The sequence below is a fragment of the Pan paniscus genome, chromosome 9, assembly GCF_029289425.2.
Source record: "Pan paniscus chromosome 9, NHGRI_mPanPan1-v2.0_pri, whole genome shotgun sequence".
In the NCBI taxonomy this organism is placed as follows: Eukaryota; Metazoa; Chordata; class Mammalia; order Primates; family Hominidae; genus Pan; species Pan paniscus.
Window position 1 is genome coordinate 101,844,138 of NC_073258.2, and position 27,516 is coordinate 101,871,653.

Below are 27,516 nucleotides of genomic sequence, written 5' to 3' on the forward strand. Positions count from 1 at the left end.
TTTTCTCCAGTGACAGGGTGGACAAATTATTGAAGAAAACTATTCTTTTCTACTTCTTTTCAGTTTTTAAGGCCACATTGATTCTAGGCCGAACTTTAGAAGTGTAGGTTCTATTAGCTCCAGCTAACTGATGGTCTGTAAGGCCTTCTTTCCTGAGTTTATTAATAAATAGGGATGTGATCCAACCTGAACTCAATAATCTAGGCCCAGTTCAGCTTGGATTCATTTTATGGATGTTGACTAATCTGGCTTGGATTATATTTTATAATATGGGTGAGTAGTCAGTTGTTTTACTGCTTTTTGTTCAATTTTGTATTTAATAAGGACCATAGAGTGTGGAATAATGGTACATTAAACAGTCCGCAGATGGTAGGGAGAAACAGAGATTGTTCTTTTCACTCAGCCATGAATAAGAAAAAAAGAAACCACAAAACCTAGGTGATGTTCTTTTCATTAAAATCATTTCATGACTTAGTGTAGTAAGGATAAGCAATTTAGGACTTGGTGAACTTTTGCTAGACTATCTGGCTATGTATTTCCTGTAAAATTTTAAGAGATGTAGAAATTTCCCACATCCAATGGCTATTGAACAGGCATACTTTGGGAAAAACAAACTTATGCCATTACTTGTCTCCTTGTCCACTTCACTTTATCAGTGGGGACCACAGTTGTTGAGCTATTGAATACAAAAATAGAGTATCTTTAAATTTGAAAAAAAAAATATATGTTTTGGCAAGTTTTGAATGCTTCTTATGCACATGGCTCTGGAGTTGTAAACATTTTTAAAATGATTCATATTCTATCCTGACTTCTGATGTGTGAAGGATAAGTATGGATGAGAGAAACTGCTCAGGTATTCACAGCAAAAACTAAAAATGTAATAGCCATCCTTCCAAAGGAATAAAAGACAGATTAAAGCAGACATAGATTTCTTGTGGGCATTTTATATCATAACCTTCTTAGGGATAGGGATGTTTTTTGGGTTGATGACTTCATTGTAATTTCTAAACCCATTGTTCCCTTTTGTGGAATTGCTGCCATAGTAAAAATAATTTGAGCATGGGTTTTTGGAGGGGCTGTGTTCTAGTCAGGCTCTCTGTTCTAAAAAGACACTTAAAAATGTTAAAATCAGTGTCATTATTTTAAAATGTCTACAATGGAAGAGTGATAGGCTCTTTAGAACTTTGATAAAACAGGCCCTAAACTCAAAACACTGTATTTTTTCAGCAGAAGAAATTACTTGAATACTTCCAGCCCTAATTTCAAATGAATTCAACCAAATATATCATAGCACATGGTGACATAAATAAAACAATGAGACTTTCTAGAATCCTGCTTTCACTGTAGAATATAGCTGGTGAGTTTGATAAAATTATAGCCAGAACTATGGCTTAATGAAAACAAAATAGTAGCAATTACTATTTCTGAAGGCCTGTATACGTTTTTTTTGGTTTCCATTTCTATTCATTACAAAGCACTTGGGAAAGGCAGGTTTAATCAGAGCGGTTAAATGACTTGCTTAATCTCATCCAGCTAGTAAGTGGCAGAGAAGGGGGGGCACAGTCCTATGTCAGTTATCTCCACAGTGCCCATCATCAAACACATGATTATCTGTGGATAATTTAAGTTACAGGTTGACATTCCATGGCTACTTACAAGGCATAGTTTTGGCAAAAAAAATATTGTTCATCATATTTCCATATCATCTGTATAGCAATAAATTATCTTAATGTTAAATGGGAAAAAATAGCATAGCATTGCCTTATTAAAAAGTGCCACATCTTTAAACATTAAACACACACACAATTGTCACATAACTACTGATAATGGAGGTATAATGCTTTAGACTCAAATGGCTTTTCAAACCTTTTTACAGAAAATATTTTCATTAACTCAAGAATCTATTTCAGTAACCTTCAAGTATTTCCTGATATGTAACCTGTCTTCTTATGATTTAGTGTCATTTTAGAGCTACCAGAAAGAACACGACATGTAAAATGAAGATAATGGTTATGATGACTAAATAGTAATGGAGACATTAGTAGATAGGACTTTGTAGAGAAAAAGATTTAGAAATTAGGTATTTTCCATTTGGTGAAGCCATATTCTTTTTAAAAAGGTATTTTATTTTTAAAGCTTAGCCTTAAATATTAAATCCTAGTGTTTAGACATCTACATTGCAGACAGAGATCAACATCGAAGATATCAAACATTTTAACAAAAGCCAAACCTGTGGCCACCACATTCTATTCCCTCATAGTTGAGTGAAATTAGAAAATTTTAAAGTTATTATGGAAATTAAATCTATGCTGGTGGAAATGATTTATATCATCAAAATATTGGTTTAATTCAAAATAACAAGAATCAGATAATAAAATGATCACAACATCAACTGTTCCCTGAGTCCATCACTTAAGCATAAAGGGCTAATAATATTGTTTTTGTTTCTTGGGGTTTTTTTTGGATAGACCTACATTCATTTTCTCGTGTCACACAGTTCATTCTGAGAGGTGTCACTCTCACAGAGGTAGATTTCCTGTAACTATTATATTTGGGAGATGTTAAAAATACTTTTTTCTTGGGATGACATTTGTGGGGAAAATATATTGAAAGCCTTTTCAATAAGATTTAATGCAAATGAATTACTGATACATAAAGGTGTTATTTAACATTTACTTTAAAGTTAGTACCTTTGTGCTGCACGGGTATCAGTAAAATTATATGTAAATGTTTTGCACCTACCTAGTATATGTTGAGTGTACAAATATTAAAATGCCTATTTATCAGGCACTGTAATTTATACCTACTACTGGACTGTAACTTTCCTGAGTTATATAGTCTTTCTTCAGCTCCAAATTCTCATAAGGCTTATTAGCACATTTTTCTTGTGCTAATACCAGGTATTCAATCAATATTTGTTGAATGAAATTAGAAATGAAGAAAGTTTTTATGCTGAGGTTTACAGTACAAAACAATTTAAGGCTACATAAACATAAGAAATAATTATTTTGTGGAATTTTGCTTAGGGAGAGAAATAATATTCCATTCATTCAGTTTAAAAACTTAGAACAAGGAATCTAAAGTATTGTCCTTAAGACACATAAAATACACTTCTATTCTTCTATGTTATAGTCAGTAAAGGGAGAGATCTCACAAAGTAGGAAGCAAAGGTGGAAAATTTAAAAGTAATGAAGATAACTGATGGAGATAAAGCATGGGAGAAGAAAGTGATAAAGTCATGGGTACAGAAATATGCAGAAATGTAACCAAAGAATGATCAAAATCTACAGTAATACCAAGACAGAAAATGTCATTCAACTCTCAGTCAGCAAACACTATTGTCCACTTTATATGGCTCCCAGACTCCCAGGAGAGTCACAATTGTAAAATAACATGCTACTGTAACTCAAATGTGCACAAAATGGCAGGTAAACTCTAGGAGAAGGCAAATTACTGCTTGGAAGACTCAGGGAAGATTTTACAGAAATGACATTTGGCTGAGTCTTGAAGGTTGAAACATGCATGGAATTTGTGTCAAAGGGGGAAAACTCCGGAAGAAATTTCATGGTAAAAAGATCTGCATGGCTGAAACATAATATGAATTCATGATAGTGGAGGATAAAGAGGAGAAAGGTATGTGAATTGATACCTCCCTCCTCCTCCTCTCCCTTTCTTCTTTCCTTTGATTTGAAAAGATGTTAATAAGCTCTGACCCAAAGGAGCAATTGGCAGGAAAGATATTTTACTACTTTCAAAGGTGAGAGAATTGAGAATCATTAAGAGTGACTAACTTTCAGCATGCCACAGGTGGTAAGGAGTACAGTTAGGCCATAATCTTCTGATTTCTTATGTCCACTCGCAATACCTCATTAGAGGACAATTCTCTCCCCAAAAAAGGTTATTTTAAAAACCTACAAAACCCACAATACTATTTGCATAATGATACGAATCTACTTATTAACTTCCTAAGAGATTTGTGTTTCCAATCTGGAAAATGGTCTTAACATATGAGTTGTTTTGCCTAGTTTGAAGAACATCAATCTATTTTAGTGGTTTTAAACTCTTTCTACATTTTTTGCATTAAAATACTTTTGAAAATCTGAGGAAAGTTATGAATTTCCTCCTCACACAAATATATATAGACAAAATTTTGCATACCATTTTAAAGGTTCATTTTTGGAAATATAATTGAGACAAAGGGAGTTACCTAGAAATAACATATAATAGCTTTGTGTTATTACATGTAAGATTTTTTCTCTTAAGTCTATGATTTGTTAGATGCAAAAGTTAAAAATCCTCACCTACATGGTATGAAATAATATGGATAAGATATAGTTCACTTTAACAATTTTAGTACTTTTTCAATCTTGTAAATTCTTCAAGAAAATACGGGTAAACAAAACAGTTAAACATTCTAATTATACTTTATAAAAGAAAATAATTAGAACCTCACAATTTTTCTTTTAAATTTACACACTATGATATGTTATAAATGTAAGGCTTTCAGAAGAACATTATAAAAACTGAAGACCTCATAATCCTGACCAAAACAAAAAGACATACCACAAAATTTAATTCTTTCAAAGAAAAAGATGACATTCACTTTTTATGAAAGAGAAGGGGTTTCACCATCCCTGCCAATATCTTGGGTAATTGTGCAGCAATAACTTCAGACATCATTTCTGGAAATTCAACACTCAGTGCCCGGGACTGGATAAATGTATTCAAGCAGTACAGATGAAGTTGTTTGACAAGCTGTTGGTTTAACAAATGAGTAGAAAACATGTAATAAAAATAATAAATTCATATGCTATTCAAACATGGCAATTTATTTTTCTAACTATTTATAATATAAATACTTCTCAAGGTGTTTTTTTCTTACCACAATGAAAATAACTCCCACCATTTTCTAGAATAATATGTAAAATGTTATATACTCATGATAGAACATTCTGATATTATGGAAAGATTTATTTAAAGAAATGAAAGTTATTCACAATTCTACAGGATAAGCTGTGTGAACATTTTGGTGTATTACTCAAGTTTTTTTTTCTTTTTATACATGTATACAGACATACCCAAGCATACACACAATATTACACATGTTTCATAAATTCTATTTGCTAATCTAGCTGTTTTAAATAACAACATATTGGTTCTTCCTATGCCAATAATCCAACATCGTTTAATTTTTATCAAAGTAATTCATGTGTATAATGTTAAAAGTCAAGTAGTACCACATGATTATAAAAACAAAAACAGCAGCAGCAGCAGCATCAATAGAGCCTAGCAGTTTGCTGATAGACTTCTTCCCATCCCTATTCCAGCTCCCTAGACACAACTACCTTCAACTTTTTGTAGCCTGTGTCTTTTGATATTTCTATATTTCCACTAAAGTTAGTTTTAGTTTCTACTATGGGAAATGAAGAAAATGAAGCTCTCTTATACTAGACACTCTCTTCCTCAACTACATACACGTTCTTTTCTCCCCAGAGAGAGCTTTTGGCTCAATTTTTAGCTAAAGTCAATATCCAGCATTTATATTATAAAGATTTTTTTATGGTTTTCTGCTGGATTGCATCTCCATTCTTATGACTCATTTTTATTTTGCAAAAGTGAATCACCTCGTGTTATTGTTTGCTTTGTTTTCTCTATATTTGTCTCAAAGCCATAGTCAAATTCTGCAACAGAATTGTAAAAATCACCTCAATTACAGTCATACTTAGTGGTAGTCTCTGAGTTCCATTTATTTTTCCTGGAGCTGGTATCCTAGAACCCTTTGTATTACTGCTCCCATCTAGACTAACTACTGCTCTGCACAGTTATTGTGCTGGGACATCACTTTGCATCTCTGTTGGGGTGGATCTTTGGCTTAATCCCATGTTTTGTTATAAGACATCCTGTAGCAGTTCTTGAGAAAGTTGTATCTGAGGTAAACTCTAGGAGACCTTGCAAGTTGGAAAATACTTTCATGCTGCCATTGTACTTGTTTGATGGTTTGGCTAGGTATGAAATTCTTTGAAGATTTTCTTTTCCATCAAATTCTGAAGGCACTGCTCCACTGTCTTCTGGCTTCCAGTGTTGCTGCAGAGAAGTCCAACATCATTCTGAATCCTGATAACGTCTATGTGACCTGTTTCTTTCATCACTGGTATACTTTAAAATATTCTCTTCATTTCTGGCCTGGTACAATTTTACAATAATGTACCTTAGTTCAATTGTGCAGTGCCTCTACACTGGACCCTTTTTGTTAGAAAACTCGTATGTTTCAGTTCCAGCAACTTTTGCGATTTCTTACACAAATTTCTCTCCTTGATTTTCTCTATTTTTTCTTCTGGACATTTCTATTAATTGGAGGCTAGAATCTCCTGAATACTAAATTTACTATAACTCTTCTTTCTAATTTTCCATGTTTTGATCTTTTATTTTTTCTCAGATTTTCCTTTCCATTTCAGCTCTTTCATTGAATTTTTAATTTCTGCCTTTCTTCATTTAATTATCCAAAAGTATTTTCTTGCTAAATGTCTGTTTTAAAAATGTTTTCTGTTCTCATGTCATGGATACCGTATCATTCTTATTTCTCTAAGGATGTTAGAAGTTTTCTTCTATTCTCTGCACTGGTGTTTATTTCCTTCAAGTTTCTTTTTATTTTGCTCTCTGCCTTTCATTTTAGAGGCTTTACTCAAATAGCTCATAATCTTGGCTGTCTGTTCGTATTCAGGAGTAAGACCTCAAAAGTTGACCTGGAGAGTGGATAGCTTTTTTATGCCTTCACTGTCATTTTAATGTGATCTGAACATAGTAGCAATAAAAGCTTGTATTTCATATATCTTGACAAACCACAGATATCTTGTCTTAGTAATCCACCTCTGGTGTTGGGCATTTCTTGTTTGCTTTTCTTTTTTCCCCCTGTGCTATGGTGAACATCCATGCATGTATATTACATTTGTCTAATTATTTCTTTAAGATAAATCCTAAAAAATAGAAACTTGAAAAGCATGCAAATTTTAACTTTTGCTATATATTGCCTGATTGCCCATCCATCAGCAATGTTATTTATAATTCCACTGAAAATGGCATGAGTCTTATTTTTCACATACATACCTTTGTTTTTACTGTATATATAAAATCTTTTATAATTTTAGGCACAAATATTTTAGAACATATTCAGGAAATGTACCATAATTTCTATCAGCTATTAAATTACCCTCACATTATACAAATACTTGTAAAAGAATATTTGAGTGGTCTATATTGAAAATGAAAAAAAAAACACAATACAATGTCTGAGCAGCATGATCCAAACACTTTTAAAATACAAGTATTAATCTGAGAAAATCATATAAAGTAAAATTTACATGTAACATTTAAAAAGTTATAGAAATTCAGAGAATAATCATTGATATTCTGGAATCAACCAAATACTTACATCATGCAAGTTATCAAGAAGTTTTGTAAGTTGATAGAAACGCTGTGAGCTCGACACAACTCCTTTTTGCCTCAAACCAATTGCCTTGATGAGCTCTCTAATGTAGCTTGACCTCATCTCCTCAAACTGGGTTTGACTTCGTAGCCCTTCCAAAGGAACTGTAAGAAGACAATTAAAAGTGGCAGTTGTGTATAAAAAGATGACATTAACAATTTATAACATATATTTCTGAGCTATATAATGATTTCTTCTGATACATGACTCTAGAAAAAAAACACCTTATATAGGAAAGAGATAGTGTTATTGATATCACTATCAATATCAGGACATATAAACTTCTAGTTCACTGGAAGAACATAAGAATTAATAGGTATATTAAAGAACACTTCAGCTGACCTATTTTAGACCTGTATCAATGGATTGTGCATTTAACTTAGCATTTGCTCAAAAGAGAACCTGGCCTTATTCTACATGCTTCTTAAATACTTGGTTTGACTTAGTTTACAGCTGCATGTAATCTGGATCTTTTTTTTCCCTTCTTTTTAATGAATACTTGGATCTCTTAGTAAACTTTTGTCTTCTTTATATAAATCTCAAGTATTTGCCATTAAGATTATTCCTAGATGATTTATCTTTTTGTTGTAATTTTAAAAATTGCTTCATTAAGTTTTCTAATGCCTTCCTGCTGATATGGGAGAAAGGTATTAATATTTAAATATTTATCTGATATCCAGCCACTTTGTTACACAGGCGTATCTTGGAGATATAGCCGGTTTGGTTCCAGACCACTGCAATGAAGGAAATATTGCAACAAAGTGAATCACATGCATCTTTTTGTTTCCCAGTCCACGTAGAAGTTATATTTACACTACACTAGAATGTATTAAGTGTGCAACAGCATTATTTAAAAAGTGAACACACCTTAACTAAAAAACACTTTATTGCTAGAAAATGGTAACAATCATCTGAGTCTTCCATGAGTCAAAATCTTTTTGCTGTTGGAGGGTGTTGTCTAAATGTTGATGGCTGCTGATTGGCCAGGGTGGTGGTTGCTGAAGGTTGGGGTGGCTATGACAGTTTCTCAAAATAAGGCAACAATGAAGTTTGCTGCATCAGTTGACTCTTTTGTGAATAATTTTTCTGTAGCATGCAATGCTAGCAGTTTGATGGCATTTTACCCACAATAGAACTTCTTTCATAATTGGAGTCAATCCTCTTAAGTCCTGCTGCTGCATTATCAACTAAGTTTATGTAATCTTTGAAATCCTTTGTTGTCATTTCAATAATCTTCATAGCATCTTCACTAGAAGTAGATTCCAACTCAAGAAACCACTTTCTTTGCTCATCCATAAGAAACAACTCCTCATCTTTCAAGTTTTACCATGAAACCGCTTCAATTCAGTCATGTCTTCAGGCTTTACTTCTAATTTTAGTTCTCTTGCTCTTTTCACACATCTGTAGTTATTTCCTCCACTGAAGTTTTGAACACCCTCAAAGTCATCCAAGAGGGATGAAATAAACTTCTTCCAAACTCTTGTTAATGTTGCTATTTTCACCTTCTCCCATGAATCACGAATGTTCTTAATGGCATCTAGAATGGTGACTCCTTTCTAGAAGGTTTTCAATTTACTTTACCCAGATCCATCAGAGGAAACACTATCTATGGCAGCCACAGCTTTACAAAATATATTTCTTAAATAATAAGACATGAAAGTGGAAAATTACTCTTTGATCTATGAACTACAGAATGAATGTTGTGTTAGCAGAAATGAAAACATTAATCTCCTTGTATATCTCCATAAGAGCTCTTGGCTGACTAGGTGCATTGTCAATGAGCAATAATATTTGAAAGTAGTATTCTTTTCTGAGCAGTAAGTCTCAATAGTGGGTCAAAATATTCAGTAAACCATGCCATAAATAGATGTGCTGTCATCCAGCTTTGTTGTTCCATTCATAAAGCACAGGCAGAATAGATTCAGCGTAATTCTTAAAGGCCTTAGGATCTTCAGAATGATAAATGAGCATTAGCTTCAGCTTCAAGTCACCAGCTTCAGCTTCAAGTCACCAGCTTCATTAGCCCCTAACAAGAGAGTCAACCTGTCCTTTGAAGCTTTGAAGACAGACATTGACTTGTTCTCTGTAGCTATGAAAGTCCTAGATGACATCTTCTTCCAATGGAAAGCTGTTTTATCTACCCTGAAAACCTGTTTTTTAGCACAGCTACTTTCATAAGTAGCGATAATCTTACCTAGATCTTCTGGATAACTTGCTGCAGCTTCTGCATCAGCACTTGCTGCTTCACCTTATACTTTGTTATGGAAATGGCTTCTTAAATCTCATGAACCAACTTCTGCTAGCTTCAAACTTTTTTCTGCTCCTTCCTTACATCTCTTTGCCTTCCTAGTACTGAGGAGAATCAGGGCCTTCCTCTGGATGAGGCTTAGGCTTAAGGGAATATTGTGGCTGGTTTGATCTTCTATTCAGACCACTAAAACTTTCTCCATATCAGCAATAAGGCGGTTTTGCTTATCATTCATGTGTTCACTGAAATAGCACTTTTAAAGTCCTTCAAGAACTCTTACTTTGTGTTTGAAACTTGGCTAGTTGCTTGGCTCAGGAGACCTAGTTTTCAACCTATATCAACTTTTGACATGCCTTCCTAATTAAGCTTAATCATTTCTACCTCAGACTTGCAACTCTTTCTTTTACTGGAACACTGAGAGGCCATTCCAAGATTGTTAGTTGGCCTAATTGCTTTTTTTTTTTTTTTTTTTTTTTTGACACAGGGTCTTGCTCTGTCGCCCAGGCTGGAGTTCAGTGGCACAATCTCAGGTCACTGCAACGCCTCCCATGTTCAAGCAATTCTCCCGCCTCAGCCTCCTGAGTAGCTGGGATTACAAGTGTGTGCCATCATGTCCGACTAATTTTTGTCTTTTTGGTAGAGACGGGGTTTCACTATATTGGCCAGGCTGGTCTTGAACTCCTCACCTCAAGTGATTCGCCCACCTCAGCTTCCCAAAGTGCTGGGATTACGGGCGTGAGCCACCATGCCCAGCCTTGGCCTAATTCCAATATTATTGTATCTCAGGGAACAGGGAGGAAAATTACTATTTCTTAAGCCTATATTTGTCCCCTGCACCCCAATCAAAACTTGGTTTCCATTTCCCCTAGAAAAGAAGGCCAGAAATACAAACTTACGAAAAACAAATAAGTTAATTCTTTGGTTTTGAGTTTTCAAGATCTTGTATATAAAGGAGACTCTGAAGAGTAATTCTGGCAATTCAGTATATCTATGCAAATTTTTGTCAATTGAAAACTTAACTCTAGTATGTACATCTATATGTATATCTAGAACCTCTTTTTATTAAATTTGTATAAATTTAATGAACATCTGTGCAGTTTTGTTACATGGATATATTGCATAGTGGTGAAATCTGAGCTTTTGGTATAACCATCACCCAATAATGCACATTGTATCCATTAGGTAATGTCTCACCCCCCTCCTACCTTTCCAGCCTTCTAAGGCACCACTGTCAATTATTCTATACTCTATGCCCATGTACATGCATTATTTAGCTCCCACTTATAAGCGAGAACATGTGGTATCTGACTTTGTCTCTGAATTGTTTCACTTAAGATAATGACTTCCTGTTCCATCCATGTTGCTGCAAAAGACACACTTTCATTCTTTTTGATGGCTGAATACTATTCCGTTTTGTGTGTGTGTGTGTGTGTGTATGTATATGTGTGAATACATCACATTTTCTTTATCCTATTATCTGTTGATACACACTTGGATTGATTCCCTATCTTTGCTATAGTGAATAGTGCTGTAATAAACAAGAGTGCAGGTGTCTTTTTGATATAATGATTTCTTTTCCTTTGGGTAGATATCCAGTGGTGGGATTGCTAGATAGAATGGTAGTTACATTTATAGTTTTTTTGAGGAATCTCCATATGGTGTTCCATAGAGGCTGTACTAATTTTCTGGACTACTTCAAATAGCAGTCATTTCAAACTTTCACAGCTCTCTTTAAGGTTACCAACCAATCCCTATATTTCCCTCAGCTGTAAACATGAATGTAAAATCATTTTTTCTTAATTTTTCATAGTAAATCCCTTTACTAAGATTTTAGTGTAATTTATTTATTTTTATTTATTTATTTATTTTTATTTTGAGACAGGGCCTCACTCAATCACCCAGGCAGGAGTACAGTGGCACAATCATGGCTCACTGCAGCCTCGACTTCCTAGGTTGAGGTGATCCTCCCACCTCAGTTTCCCGGCTACCTGGGACTACAGGCACTTGCCACTACACCTGGCTAATTTTTTTTTTTTTTTTTTAGAGACGGGCTTTTCCAAGTTGCCTAGGCTGGTCTCAAACTCCTGGGTTCAAGCCATCTGCCCGGCTTGGCCTCCCAAAGTGTGATTAGAAATGTGACCGACTACATCTGGCCTTTAGTGTAATTTTGGAGAGAACAATGTAAAAATGTTTGTTCAACCTACTGTCTATTCCTGGAGGTTTATATTTCATATTTAATGGCAAATGAGAGGTTTAAGTTCATAACTACCAAATCATCAAAGTTTTACTTTGCCAATCTTCTCCTTGCGTTTATTTTATAAAAGGTATTTGAGATTGAAGATGATTTCTATTTCTTCTAGCTTGTTTTTTAATTATTTGAGTGTTTACATTTAACTCAATTATCTGTTATTCAAGGATATAATTTGAGCTACATATCCAAACAGTTTTTTTCCAAATATAAAACTATTTTTCTTAACATTTATTTGTTTCAGACTCATTGATTTGTGGTTTCCACTATACTATTTATGTTCTAATATATACTTGTCTGATTTGCCCAAAAGTTCAGTATATCTCTTCTCCCATGCTGTATTAATTAATAGCAGCTTTCTAATTCCCTGCATATTTTTATAATGCTTATCTATTTATTCTTCTAGTTTTAAAGATGGATTTTCAGTAGGTTTGTCAAGTTCACCCTCTTCTCCCCAAATCTCATTAGAATCTTGATTAGAATTTGTGGAAAGCATAAGTACTATTCATTAAATAGTTTCTTTTTCTTCCTTTTTGTGAAGTGGCAAATGGCTAAAAATCTTACTCTCTATGGTATGTGAGTGGAAGTTGTATGAATCTCACTTCCTTTTCTTACCACTGCTCTAGTGATCGCCTAAGTTTCTAAGTGACAACAATGAGCAAAGCCTCCCTGTTGATTAATTCCGTTGTTGTTTAATTCCCCAGCATAATGTTGCCTATCCATAAATAGAGAATTATGTTAAGGATATAAGCCAATTTGGAAGATCTAGGACTATCTGTGACATAAGTGCTATAGGATTCATTCCTTCATGCAAAGAAGGGCAGGAGCTAATTACTGTATTATTAAATGTATTCCAGTTGACTCTCTGGGCCGGTTCCACGTGAATATCCTTTGTTCAATTGATGCTCTGTCACCAAATTAGCCTTGAAATTCCTTGTCCAAATAGGGTTCCCAAGAGGGTTATGTATTCATCCCTGTCTTTGCATAGATTCTATGAGGAAGCCTTCCATTTCAGGGTTTAGCTCTCTTGCCCTTCCCTCCTGATCTGCACCCCCTAGCCATTTGAGATTTGGGACCTTAGAAAGAAGTCCCTGTAAAGATGTTGCCAAGAAAGACCTTAGGCTCACCCTCGGCCTGAGGTCTTAGCTCCCTGTGGTTCTCATAGAAATCACAATGAATCACAAAAGCATCAGTTTGTACATTTGAGGGCTGATCCTGCCTATGCAAGGGTCAAAGCAGCTGCTTTTTCTTTTTTTAAAAACTTTGCCCACCCAGACCCTTGGGGATCCACTGGGGTAGAGGTAAGTATGTTCCTTGGATATAAGAAAAAGTGGAACGGATATTTGCCTGTCCTTCTGGTGATCAATGCAATGCTTTATAAAACATAATTTCCTCTTTCTTCTGGGCCTATAGCTAGACTGTATTTCCCAGCCTTTCCTGCAGCTTAAGTGCCTTGGAATGTGGGTGAAAGTGATGTATGATAGTTTCAGATCTAGCCTTCAAAATCTCTCTCACTCAGTGCTCATTTCTAGTCATGTCCAATAGAGGTTTGCAAGCCACTAGGAAGGGGTGAAGCCACTGGCTAGAAGGAGCCTGGGTGTTTCTTGCTAACTCACTGACACAGTCCAGTGATAAAGAAACCACTATTATATTAAGATGCTAATCTTTATAGTTACATGTTTTAACAATTTATCTTGATAAAAATAATTCTAAACAAAATTATGTATTTTATATAGTAAATACTTTGGGGATGGGGTGAGAGTGGTGGTAGAGGAGAGTATGGTTTGTGCTTATCCAATATTAATTGTAGTCGTGTATCACTTAATGATGGGGATATATTCTGAGAAATGTGTCCTTATGTGATTTCATCATTGTGTGATTATCACAGAGTGTACTCACACAAACCTAGATGGTATAGACTACTATACACCTAGGCCTTATTCCTAGGCTATGAACCTGTACAGCATGTGATTACTGAATACTGTAGGCAGCTGTAACACAATGGTAAGTGTTTTGTATCTAAACACAGAAGAGGCATAGTAAAAATCCAATATAAAAGATACAAATGGGACACTTGCATAGGGGACTTAACATGAATGGAACTTGCAGGACTGGAAGTTGCTCTGCGTGAGTCAGCGAGTGAGTGGTGACAGAATGTGAAGGCCTAGGACATTACTATACACTACGATAGCCTTTATAAACACCGTACACTTAGGCTACACTACATTTATAAAAATATTTTTATTTCTTTTATAATAAATTAGCTTTACCTTACCATAACTTTTTTACTTTATAAACTCTAGTTTTTTAACTTTTTGACTCTTTTGTAATAACATTTAGTTAAAAACAAAAACACAAGGTACAGTTCTCTTTCTTTTTTTAGAGACAAGTTCTCACATGTTGCTTAGGCTGGACTTAAAACTCCTGGGCTCAAGTGATCCTCTCACCTCAGCCTCCCAAGTAGTGGGGACTACAGGCACATGCCACCGTGCCTGGCTTTCTTTCTCTATATCTTTATTCTATAAACTTTATCTATTTTTAAATATTTTCTTTTTTGCTTAAACTTTTTTTAAAAAACTAATACCCAAAACACACATTAGCCTAGACCTACACAGAGTCAGAATCATCAATATCACTGTCATCCACCCCAACATCTTATCTCACTGGAAGGTCTTCAGGGGGCAGTAACACACATGGAGCTGTCATCTCCCAGGGTGACGTATGCCCTTTTCTGGAATCCCTCTGACAGACCTGCCTGAGGCTGTTTTGCGGTTAACTTAAAAAAAGTAGAAGTAGTGACTCTCAATAGAAAAGTATACTACAGTAAATACATAAACCAGTAAGAGTTTTTTATTATCTTTACCAAGTACTATGTACTGTACATAATTGTATGTGCTATACTTTATATGACTGGCAGCACAGTAGGTTTGTTTACATTAGTATCACCACGAACATGTGATTAGTGCATTGTGCTATGATGTTATGGTGGCTATAACAGGACTAGGCGATGATAATTTTTCAGCTCCACTATCATCTTAGGGAACCATTGTATATGTGGTCTGTTGTTGACCAAAATATTATTATGTGGCACATGACTGTAGTTTATATTACTGAATTAGGTGAATATGAAAGAGTAATTAAATCATTTTATCTAAAATAAAAAGAAATTGATGAGGCTATTTTAGTATTATATGGTAGGTAAAAGATGAAAAAATCCAGTAATTTTATTAATGTCTATAACAATATATTGGGTATTTCTTCTTTATACTTATAACCCAAGACGTCTACCTCATACATAACTATATAATCATATTGTTTGCAACTTTTCTAATGAATTAAGAAACTAGATATCTTGCATTAAGTTACTTGAACTCACTCACTTGTATTAAGAAGTAACAATACTTTCATACAGAGGAACTCTTCTTGGCTAACTTGAAGCTTGACAAACTCCTGTGGGATCTGCCACATGGTAAGGCATAATGAATAGAATGATGATTCTTTCATCCGCTGTCTTGCATCACACACAATACACAAAAGAAAAAGCAACAGGAAAAAAAAATAGTGTCTCAGCCAGTTTAGGTAATTTATCAGGGAATATGGTTTTGGTAATTACCTTACATATTATTGAAAATGACTACTACTTTTAATAAACAAACCCAATATTTGGAATTTTAAACATCTTCTAAACTTTTCACAATACTGAATTTTTGAGGTTAAGAAATCTTAAAACTAGAAAATTATATTAAATACACAGTGACCAAGATTAACATTGTTTCTCACTTTTATTATCACACTTTAAATACCTAAACCAAGAAAACACAGCAGAGGTGTAGGAGTTGAGAATGTGAAGCTGAAGAATGCTCAGAAATGTTTTATTTACTTACAATTTATTTTCTATGAAAAATTATATAATTTTGTGTGCAATTAAATAGGAGAAGTCAGTTCACAAAGCTTACCATATTTTGAACTTTTCTAGGGAAATATACAATGATACAGAAAAGAGTAAAAGAGGACATTGGCAAGCATTAATTAATTGACAAAGTTAAACACAAGTGCTGAAGGCTGAGAAAATTTAATTAAGGCATTTTCCCAACCTTGTGTTGTTTTATAATGTCCACATTAGTCAAATGAAGCTAACAAGAATAATGAAAAGAAAACTAGATTTTGGCTCAAAAGAGATAAGGAATCTCACTGTCATTCAAATGATTTGGCAGATTATATAATTCTCCTGAGACTCAGTTTTCTAAACTGTACAATGAAGAATGCTGATTCCTTACTTATCTCAAGGAATTGTTGGATAAAATGTAATGAAACATGAAAATTATCTAAAAACTGTAAAGACTTATATAAGTGTGAGTTATATACTTCTAAGTCAGCATTTACCATTAGAACAATATAAATATTACCATGAAAAGATTCTTATTCAGTTAAAGGTTGTATGTAGAAAATTAATTAAAATTATTTAAATATAAAGCAAATTGAAATATTTATCTTTCAATTTTTAAAATAAATTACCAGTCTAATTTGTCATGTATGAAGAAAGATGTTTTTACTTTTTGAATGTAAGTCAGTAACAAAAATATTTCTCATTTATTATTGTCATTAGTACCAAGCTATGAAATTTTAAATTGATTAATGAAACATTTAAGTTTATCTTTAAATATATTTCTTGATACATTCTTGATGTGTAAGAAAATTGGATTTGATACAACTATATTTTGAAACAAGAGGAAAAAGCTCCAAATATAAAATTACCGTAAAATGACATTAATGTCATCATATCAAGAACACTAAATATGTGATCATCTATTGAAATATAACTTTCAAAATTATCCTACATGTACACTTAAAATAACAAAAACAACAAAAGTTACTACTTACTCATTTAGTATTAGATCAGGTGCAAAATACAGCATCTGCCCACTGACGTGTTTGTAGGATCTCCATCCTAGACCAAACACCATTAAGCTCATCCAAGAATACTGAATGAGAGTTATCTGGTCATCAATATGTAAGTTTCGAAAACCTACAAAACAAATTAAAAAATACAGTGACCATAAAAATGACTGAATTATGTCAAAAATGTTGAAAATACATATAAATCTGAAAATAGGTATGCATAGGGTAATATAATGTTTTCAATCCCAACATATTTTACACTGAAAATCAGAAAACATTAATAAATAATACAGCCTAAAATATCAGCAACTTTGGAAGTCACTTGAAATTAGTCACTGTGATTTAGCATTTCTGGGATTTTGCTAAGTGAATCCATCATCCATCACTCATTCATGCAACACCCATTTAATAAGAACCATTTGTGTGCCAGGCACTGTATAAAAATGAAGATGAGTAAGAGTCAATCCTAGCCTCAAAAGCAGCTCACAACTCAACAGGAGAAACAAGCACGTGACTGCTGGGGTAGAGAAGGTTAAAAGGGAGTGTATCAGTCAATCGGGAGGGAGGTCAGGAAAAACTTTCTAGAAAAAAAGAGAGAGAATGCCTGAATGGAATATAATCAGTTCGTTAAATCTCAGTTCTTTGGGATTTAAACATAAACTGGTCTTACTTTGTAAAACCACTGCTTTCAGTTGTGTTATATCTAATTTTCTTTTAACAACCCTTAACTATGTCGGGTAGATTCCACAGTCATCAGGTCACTTTCGTTCTCTGAAACTTAATCCAGTCTTGTTTTAAACTTCCGTGTGACTTAAGAGATTTAGAATCTGTGTGTGTGTGTGTGTGTGTGTGTGTATTGGGGGGTATGGTGTGAATGCTTTGGTCTTTCATCCTCTTTTAGGCTGTTCCATGGTGTTGGTGGCAGAAGGATGGCAGGGAAAGGGCAAATGAATCTTGACTTAATCATCACAAGTCTCTCCATGTCTTCCCAATTCTCAAGGGAAGATCACCAGTTCAACAATGAGTAACTTAAAGGTGGGAGAAGCAAAGATGTGTTTAGAGATGTAGGCTGGGTCAGATCATCCAAGGTCTTGCAAGTCTATTAAGGAGCAATGGGAGTGACATAGCCTTGCATTGTAGATGGATCATTCTTAGCTATGTGGTAGGTGGATTCAAGGGAATAAGTCTGGAGTTAGGGAGGACAGTTGGGAGATACTGTCAAAGCCCAGGTGGGAGATGATAAAAGCCTGAAGTAAGTCAAGTCAACACATTGGAATTAAGAGGAGAGAGTGCATCAGAAAAATATTTAAAGGGAAAAATAAAAGACATTTGTCAACTGATTGCCGGTAGATGGGAAGAAGAAGGAATCAAATACATCTTTCAGTATTTGTCTTGAATGGTAGATGATGATAACAGCATTGCTGAGATAAAATAAAGGAGAAGAAACTTGCTAGGGAGAAAATAGTTTTGGATAGGATTCAGGGGTCAACATCCTGGTATCAGCTGCACATATGAATTAGAAGTATGGGGAGATATATGGGCTAAAAATATTAATATAAATTTGAAAGTTATTTGTATCTGAGTATAACTGAAATGATGAAAATGGAGAATTTTTAAAATTAAAGGTATGGAGACAATGTTTTGCTGAGAACATCAACCACTTTCTATAAAGCTGTTTTAAAAACATCTATTTTCTCTAAAAATCCACTGATGTTCTTACAAATAATCTGTTTCAAAAGTAAAACCAAAGCAAAACTTAATTCATTAGCTATCAAGAGCAAAAGAAAGTTATTTCCTGACAATGTTAATCATGTCAAGGTAGGTAGCAAAAAAGAAGGCTCTTCTCTTCATACACTTCAGATCGTCCCATCTTCATGTGAATAGTAGAAAAATTGCTACTCTCTTCTTAGAACTCCTTAGCCTCAATAAGACCAAAAACTCAAATGCATATTCATAATTAGAGATGCCATAGTGAGCATTTACCTTTTACTGAGAAGGGATGCTCTTCAGTGTCTAACCTTTTTTCCTTCCCACCTTTCCTCCCTCCCCTTCTCCCTCCTTTCTTCCCTCCCCTTCTCCCTCCTTTCTTCCCTCCCCTTCTCCCTTTCTTCCCTCCCCTTCTCCCTCCTTTCTTCCCTCCCCTTCTCCCTCCTTTCTTCCCTCCCCTTCTTCCTCCTTTCTTCCCTCCCCTTCTCCCTCCTTTCTTCCCTCCCCTTCTTCCTTTCTTCCCTCCTTTTCCCTCCTTTCTTTCTTCCCCTTCTCCCTCCTTTCTTCCCTCACTCCCTTCCTCCCTCCCTCCTTTCTTCCTTCCCTCTCTTTCTTCCTTTCCTCTTTTTCCTCCTCCTCCCTCACTGCTCCCTAATACCTTCCTGCTTTCCTTCTTTCCTTCCCTCCTTCCTTCCTCCCGTCCTTCCTTTCTCTGTGTGGGCAGAGTTCCCCACTGGTTGTAGTTTTTGCGAGAGCAAATGCCTTACCTTCCTACTTTCCCACGGAGAAAGCTGGGTAAACCTTCTCCTTCTTTGGGCTTGGGGCATAGGTTTGGCCCATGGAACATATACTAACAGGAATTTGAATCAGAAAATACTAAAGCAAAGAGAAAGATATGACTATTTATTCTTGATGTTGGTGGTGTCCAGATAATGAGAACCAATGGGAGGATTTGTGATGCTTGCTTTTTAGCCCTTCAGATGTGCCTTGGCTTCTGCCCATATTCTAAGCTTGTCCTCTAGCTTCTATTCAGTGAACCCCTGGTGTCCTCTCAGTAAATTATTTTTTTTCTTTTTCTTTTGTTTTTAAAAGTCAGGGTTTTTTTGTTGTTGCTTGTGTGTTTTATAATTAACATCGTTTATTTTTAATACTGGCATCCAAGAATCCTGGTTTACTCAGGTGCAGAAAGACTCTCTAAATAAGCAGACAAAAAAATTTTTGGTATGCAAGTTTTATCATTTTTTAATTTGCATATGACTTGAACGTGTCTTCAAGTATAGGTCTACATAATAACTTTTTAAGAAAATTATAAAGCTCAATACAATAAATCTAATACATAAATGCTGCTTGTAAGTCAAATATTTAAGAGACTACAAAAATGGGTAATCTTGTGATACAATTTAGAATCATTTGACAAGAGATCAATGAATTGTCTTAAGTTTTTGAAAAGGAAGCCTTTCTAAAGGGAGGCACATATAAACCTCCCTATTGCTGATCTGTCTCAACAAATTGGAAGGCATTCAGGACAGAAGACCCAAGTTCCAGTCCTGGCTCTACCACTTACTAACATCCACTTTGGAAACATCACTTATTATCATTGAATCTAAATTTCTTCATAAGTAAAAATCACAATTGACAATGATAACTAACTCAGTGAGTTGCTATGAGACAAATGGGATAATTATGCACACTGTAGAACACTATGGAGATATTTATTATTGGTCTATCAATGCAACAGAATTGCTCATTGGAGTAATACTAGTATGAAATCCACCAGTCAGTTTAATGGGAAGTCTCTAATACTAAAACACAATGCCATAAAAAAAAGTGTTAGGAGGCATTTTATATATTATAGAACATATAAGATAGAACTGAAGTATAAAAAATAATGGTGAAAAAATTTTAAAGATAAATTATGTGTTTGTTCTGGCATATATATTTTCCAGAATATATATTTTATGTGTGTTGTTATATATAACAAATTATATATTTCATATAATACAAAAAAATGGGCTGGGCGCAGTGGCTCACGCCTGTAATCCCAGCACTTTGGGAGGCCAAGGTGGGTGGATCACAAGGTCAAGAGATTGAGACCATCCTGGCCAGCATGGTAAAACCCTGTCTCTACTAAAAATACAAAAATTAGCTAGGTGTGGTGGTGTATGCCTGTAGTCTCAGCTACTTGGGAGGATGAGGCAGGAGAATGGTTTGAACCCAGGAGGCTGAGGTTGCAGTGAGCCAAGATCGTGCCACTGCACTCCAGCCTGGTGACACAGCGAGACTCCATCTCAAAAAAAAAAAAAAAAAAAAAAAGGCTCATAGAAAGTTCGTTTTCATTAATCAGATGTATTAAAACATTAACCAAGTGTTCACGATAATCTCCACAAATACATTTATTATTCTCTATATCTTTCTTGGTGAACTTTATAACTTTCTAAAAAAAGTATTTTATAATATTTAAATATTTGACTTAACTATGCTGTAATTTTTCACTTCAGGCATTTGTTTTATGTTAACCTTTGAGTAGTTTTAAACATTTAAACATTTTACAAAATTATGTAAGAATTAAATTGTTCTTTATCCAAAAACAGATCCTGTCTACATTTACATGTTTACATTCACTTTATCCTACTCTTAGTTTTTGTTTTCATCTTTTTGCTTTTTTCTTTGTTTTTGCATTCTGGGACTAGAAATCCAGGCTTACTTTTATTTTATGACAACATTAAAGGCAAATCTTATTACAATAACTTTAAATTTATAAAATTACCAATATTTATAGCAGAAACTATATTTCTGTTTGTTTGACAGAATGGAATAGAACTCAGAAAATAACCTTTATTTACTCCACCTTTTACAGTGCTTATCTGTGATAAATGTACAATGTTAAATTGACTTGAACATGCCTAGTATAGAAATGCTATTTTTTTCCTTATTAACTGTAATATCATTCATTACTTTATGCTGAAACAAAGATGGGAACACAGAGATTAAATTCCCAATGATGATAATGATCAGGTAAACTTAGTACATTTGAGATGACCAAAATGAAAAACCTTCACATAGAGAACTGATGGATTATCACTAATTGTGTTTAACAAATGTTAAAAAAAAAAACAACACTCTTTTCCTTTTAAGTGACTTGACCTGATAATTTCTGACAAAAGCCCTGTTACAGCTGTCCAATTTTAGCTTAAAGAATTAACAGAAAGTATATAGTGAAGAGATGGCCTGGGGCTGGGTGTGGTGGCTCATGCCCGTAGTCTCAGTGCTTTGGGAGGCGAGGCAGGAGAGTCACTTGAGGCCAGGAATTTGAGACCAGCCAAGACCCAGTCTCTACAAACCAATTTAAAAAGCTTGTCCAGGTGTGGTGGTGCACACCTGTAGTGCTGGGGAGGCTGAAGTTACTGGGGAGGCTGAAGCAGGATGATGGCTTGAGCCCAGGAGTTCTAAGCTGCCGTGAGCTACAATCATGCCACTGCACTCCAACCTGGGTGACAGAGTGAGAGTCTATCTCAAGAAAAAAAAAAAAAAAAAAGATGGCCTGTATGACAGTACTACTAAGTTCCCCAATCTTACTCCCAGAGTTTTGATAAAATATGTAGGTTTGGGTTCTGTAAAAAATGTCATGTAATTGAAACAGATAATCTACAACAATGGCAGAGCATTAAATATCTCAGCACCTTCTGACACAAAGCAACAACTTTCATACACAAGTATCAATGTTGAGAAGCACAAAGAAGCTTCAATATGATTAAGTATAATCACCAATGTATGTTTGATGATTTATGCTGAATAAGAAGTTAATGTCTGATAATCTAAGGTAGTATAGTTCTTTGCAAATCAATTCTGTAATTTAAATTTCTATAAATATTCTTTAACCATCTATTTGGGAGGAAGCATTATACTTGCAATTAGGATCAAGGTTAGAAAGATGCTGTTTCTGCCTTTAACACTATAGGCTTGTGAGACAGATGGAAAAGTAGAACACAATTGTAACTCAGAGTCATAGTGTTATGGTTGACAAGCACAAAGGAGACAAGGGAGAGTACAGGGTTTCCTCACCCAGTCTAGGAAGGCTCAGAGAAATCTTCCCAGAGCAAGTGACAAGTAATGAGAATCCTGAAAGATAGTTACAGGTCAAAGGAAGACGTGGGAAAAGAGATGGGCTGCCAGGTAGGAAAAATAATATGGGCAAGAGAAGAAGGCTAGAATTTGAGCAAACAGCATTTAGGGAACTAGATCTTAGAGTCGTGTGAAGAGGAATGATGAGAGATTAACACTGCAAATTCAGGAGCCAGATCACAGAAAGCCCTTGGATATTGAGGCCATGGAGTTTGGATGCTATTTGGAAAAAGAAATGGAAAATATGATTGATTATAATTGTTTTAGAAAAATGATTCTGGGGGTAGAATAGAGGATCATTTGGGCACCACGTGAAATTGTTGGTAATAGAATCAGTCAGGAGGCTGCAACATGAATCCAAGTAAAAAAAGACCAGCACCAAACTAAGTCAGGGAAGTAGCAACAGAAGTAGCATGTATAATGAATCATATATTTAATAAGTGGAATTGATAGAATTTGACAATTTATTGGATAAGGGGTGAAGGAGAAACTGAGCCAAGGATGATACCAAAAATTCTGGCTGAGGTGCCATTTCAAGATACTGGAAAAGGCCTTAGGTTTAGGGGGTCATGCTGACTTAGAAGTCATCTGGGTGGAGCTGTGTAATAAGCAGTTGAAAGTTCAGTAGTTTTGTAGAGGGTCTGGCTAATATTATGTATTTAGGAGTCATCGAAATATAGTGGTAGTTGAAGACAAGACTATGAATGAGCTTATGCAGACTGTGTAGAGTGAGAAATGACTGGAAAAGATAGAACCCAGAACACAAACAAATTTATAGTGTGGGTGGAAGAACAAATCCACACAGGAGTCGGGAAATGTACATAGGGAGAGAAACATATCTACCTGGAAGGGAAGTGACAAATACCTAAGCAGGAGTCTTAGCAAGAAATAGTTACTTTGCCAATAGTCCCAGAGGTAGGTGAAACACATTAAGGGCTGGAAATATTCATCTAATTTGACAAGTAAAAATTTTTGTTGCCACTGGCAATCATAATTTCAGTGGAATAGGGTGTGAGAAAAACCATGTTTTAGTCTTTATCAACACATTTATTAAGGCCTTTACTCTCAGTATGCTACTCTCATTTCTCTCTCATCATTTTTTTCTGGAGAGCAATAATTTAATTTAGTCTTCTGATTCGGTAAGGAAGAGAAAAAATCCTCTGCCAAGATGCAATGACTCACTGACTCAAAAGTTGTTTTGGCACGCTTCAAAAGCAGAAAAATGAGGCAAAATACTGTTCTAATATTCTGATACGAATAATTGCAAGTAGTCTGGTGAAATGACACAAAGAATAAAGTATGTCCTAAAAAATGCAAGGTTTAAAAATTCAAAGCATTGACCTAAATGGAGTTTTCACTAAGTTAACTGAAATATCAAGACAAAATTATGCAACGGAAGTGTTTCCCTCATACCCCCTCTGTCACATCAATTTCACTGCAACGTATTGATGTACAGGATGAGGACAATTTAAAGGTGACACCGAATTGTGAATTAGTACTTTTAATTTAAACTCTAACATCTACAGTAATTTTTAAGACCCTCCTTGATCAGCCTATAACTTACACCTCTAAGTTTACTTTCCATTATTCAGTTCAAAATAAATTTCTTTTCAATGGTTTCTTACCATTTGGGTGATTAAATCTCCCGAAGGCCAGTACTTACTGTAGCAGTGTCCGAGGGACTGTATGTACAAATGTGTTTTCTCAATCCATAGCTACTAAAAGCTTTAATTACTACCCTATGGGGAGACTATAAAATTTTTGATGTTACTAAGGGACCCCCCACACTTGAAAAGGTTGAGAACCATTAATATGCTGGTTTAATGCATTATTCAGCAAACCTATCTCATGCTTTTCTTATTTCAGCCATACTGTTCCTTCTATCTAGAATGCTTTCTCTTATCATGATTTATCAAAGTCTTGTTTCTCCTGTAAGATGCAGTTTAACTGACATTTTTGTCTCTGAAGGCTTCTTTAGTCCTTGAAGCCAAAAATGTTCTTCTGTCCCCACTTTCATTATATCTGTATCTTATATCACTTTCACATAACACTATAGTTGTTTGGGTATCTTCTCTCTGCTACTGGATTGAGAGTTCCTTAATAGAGGGAATATGTCTTGTTCATTAAAAAAATTCAAATATCGTGTTGCTCTACATTTCAAATAAGAAAATATTGCCCACTAAGGCTACAGATAAAAGCCCATGTAAAATCACTCATTTGCAATGTATCCTAAGAGATGGTTTATAAACATGCTGACATAAGGCTAGAGCATCTTGCAAGTCTCTATTAAAGTAAAAGGGGTGGGGCGCGGTGAGTCATGTTTGTAATTCCAGCACTTTGGGAGGCTGAGGCAGGCAGATCACTTGAGTCCAGGAGTTCAAGACCAGCCTGGGTAAAACAGTTAAACCCAATTTCAACTAAAAATAAAAAAAATTTAGCCAAGCAAGGTGGCGCATGCCTGTAGTCCCAGCTACCAGCTCATCAGGAGGCTGAGGTGGTAGGATAACTTGAGCCCAAGAGGTCCAGGCTGCAATGAGCCAAGATCATGCCACTGTGGTCCAGCCTGGGCAATAGAGTGAGACCCTGTCTCAAAAAAAAGAAAAGAAAAGAAAAGAAACAAAAGGATATATCTGAAATATTTTTGAAGAAATATAAACTACCATTATTATAACAGATCCAAGATAATGGAAGAGTATAGACAAAGAAGAAATGAGAAAGCCCTACCAGGCAATAAGAATTCTTAGGGCACCTGCAAATATATGCCTAGGTGTCTTCATAAACGCTGTCACCTTTGTTATGATGGTCATTCTGCATCAGATCTTAATGTGACTTTCCAAATACAGTTTCCTATTGTGAAAGAATGATCTGATCTGTTAATATATTCTCCTAGCAACATAAGTATTATGTATATTTATATTGTGTGTGTGTGTGTGTGTGTGTGTGTGTGTGTCTCACTGTAAATAAGCAAGTTAGTTGACATTCTGGCTAATTAGTGAGGATCACTTAACAAAAGTCTGTCTTCCACAGACTTATTAGTTTTATTACACATGAGTGAATGAACGAAATAAATTTCTTTTACATGCAAAACTGATGACCAGATGCTAGCATGTGCTGTACCAAAATGCATTCACACCATGAGCCCAGCCTTGTGGCTTTTCTTTCTAAACCACTGTATAATTATTAGATATTGAACACAGCAGGTACATAATAGACATTTATTGAGTGAATAAGTGAATAAAAACTGTAAGCTTATTTCAAGTCAATTGAAATCAGTTTTAAGTAGCTAATAATACTAAAGTACTTTCTATACATGTGTCCATCCAAGTCCTTTCTCGGAGGTAAAATAGTCACTCTAGCTCACTGACCATTTTCATAATTCATTCAATAGTGCTATTCCCAAAATGCAGACCATGAAAATATGGCTTTAAAAGTCCACAGGCCACAAGAGACTTTGATAATCTCAATGTTTCCCTGTTTGCAATTAATGGAAACAGTATGGGTAATACTAGTGTTGCCATTATTCTGATTTACTACACAAAAATTACATTTTGCAGCATTAAAAAAGTTGCCACCAAATTCAATGTAAGAGTTTTCTCTCATTCCTTTTTGTGGTTGTGTGGGGGTCAAAAAGTCCTGATAGATAATGGTTTCCGGTTAAAAAGGTCACTTAGCTTTTATCCAAAGTGAATAAGTCATCTTTTCAAGTATAACTGGTTATTTTCTAACGTTACCAGCTGATGCTAGAATCTTTTTAAATAGTAAAGAACCTCCAAAATTGCAAACAAAAGGAATATAAACCATATCAACAAAAACCAAAGAAATCATATTTTCCAAATAATAGAACAATGGAGAAAAATTAAACACATGTTTAAACACTCATTTTTAAACAGAAAAAGTTCATCAATGCTATTGGGTTATTTTTATTTATCAAAGCTCTGTCAAGTTTGATAACCACTATGTGATAAATCTTAAACATTTAGAATGTTCAAAAAATTATTGTCTGTTTAAGGCCTTTTGGTGAGACCGAAGCCAATAAGAATCTGGGCATTTTGATTTTTCTATAAAATTACTTCATCTCCACTAGAATACTGAATTCTATTAACATTTCTTAATATGTTTTTTTGAAAGATTCAACAAACAGGTATCTATTTTTCTTTCTCTTTCATGTAATTGAATTTTCAGTAACAATTCATCAATTGTATTTCAAACCTTTTAGGTAGAATAATAACTGAGAATTATATTAAGGAGAATTGAGAAGAAATTCTTTTTCTAAAAGTGCCACTGAATTTACTTGGGGACTAAAAGGACATAATATGTTTAATTCTTGATCAGATATTAGAAAAATAATTTGTCTATAGCAGTATAAGGGTATTACTGATGTGAAGAGAATGTAGTTTTTTTAAAAAGTTCTATTTCTAATTATAGGAGTAATGCCTTCACAAACAATTGCTATACATGTATTCTCCTGGCTCTGCAGTCTAAGATTTAACCAAATGAGAATTTCATCCTTGTTATTCTTTCAAGTACTTGGCTCCTACAGAGCTGTGGTGAGGGAGCAAAAATAGCTGATAAGTAAAGTGACTGAAATTCTTCTGTGATGATATAATCCAAGTTCTCTCTGTTGCTGGGCGATATACTCTCTTTGGGTATAAATTAGAGGAATAGTGACTAGAGATTCTTTTCTCTGTGTGCTATTATTTTTTAAAGTAATTTATGTTAGGGAATTTTGTTTTCTTAATTTACTTTTGACACCTTACTGTACTCTGAATACTACTTTGATTTGTTATATGACTTTATACATTCAGTTTT

The 27,516-nt window shown here is 34.7% G+C and overlaps 1 protein-coding gene across 3 annotated transcripts in view; it reads right to left on the reverse strand.

Moving 5' to 3' along the window:
- Positions 1–4,541: 4,541 nt before the first annotated feature.
- Positions 4,542–27,516, reverse strand: part of PGR (progesterone receptor) — a 90,956-nt gene continuing 67,981 nt past the window's right edge. For 2 of the 3 annotated variants that reach the window (XM_034933585.4, XM_063608761.1), the window contains 4 exons: positions 16,861–17,005; positions 15,360–15,490; positions 7,430–7,587; positions 4,542–4,755 (listed from right to left, as the gene is read on the reverse strand). In XM_034933585.4, the coding sequence (XP_034789476.1) occupies positions 4,600–4,755; positions 7,430–7,587; positions 15,360–15,490; positions 16,861–17,005 (590 nt within the window). In that variant the 3' untranslated portion in view covers positions 4,542–4,599. Of the gene's footprint in view, positions 4,756–7,429; positions 7,588–15,359; positions 15,491–16,860; positions 17,006–27,516 lie in introns of those variants that run through there. The other variant, XM_055094779.2, reaches the window with a different exon arrangement.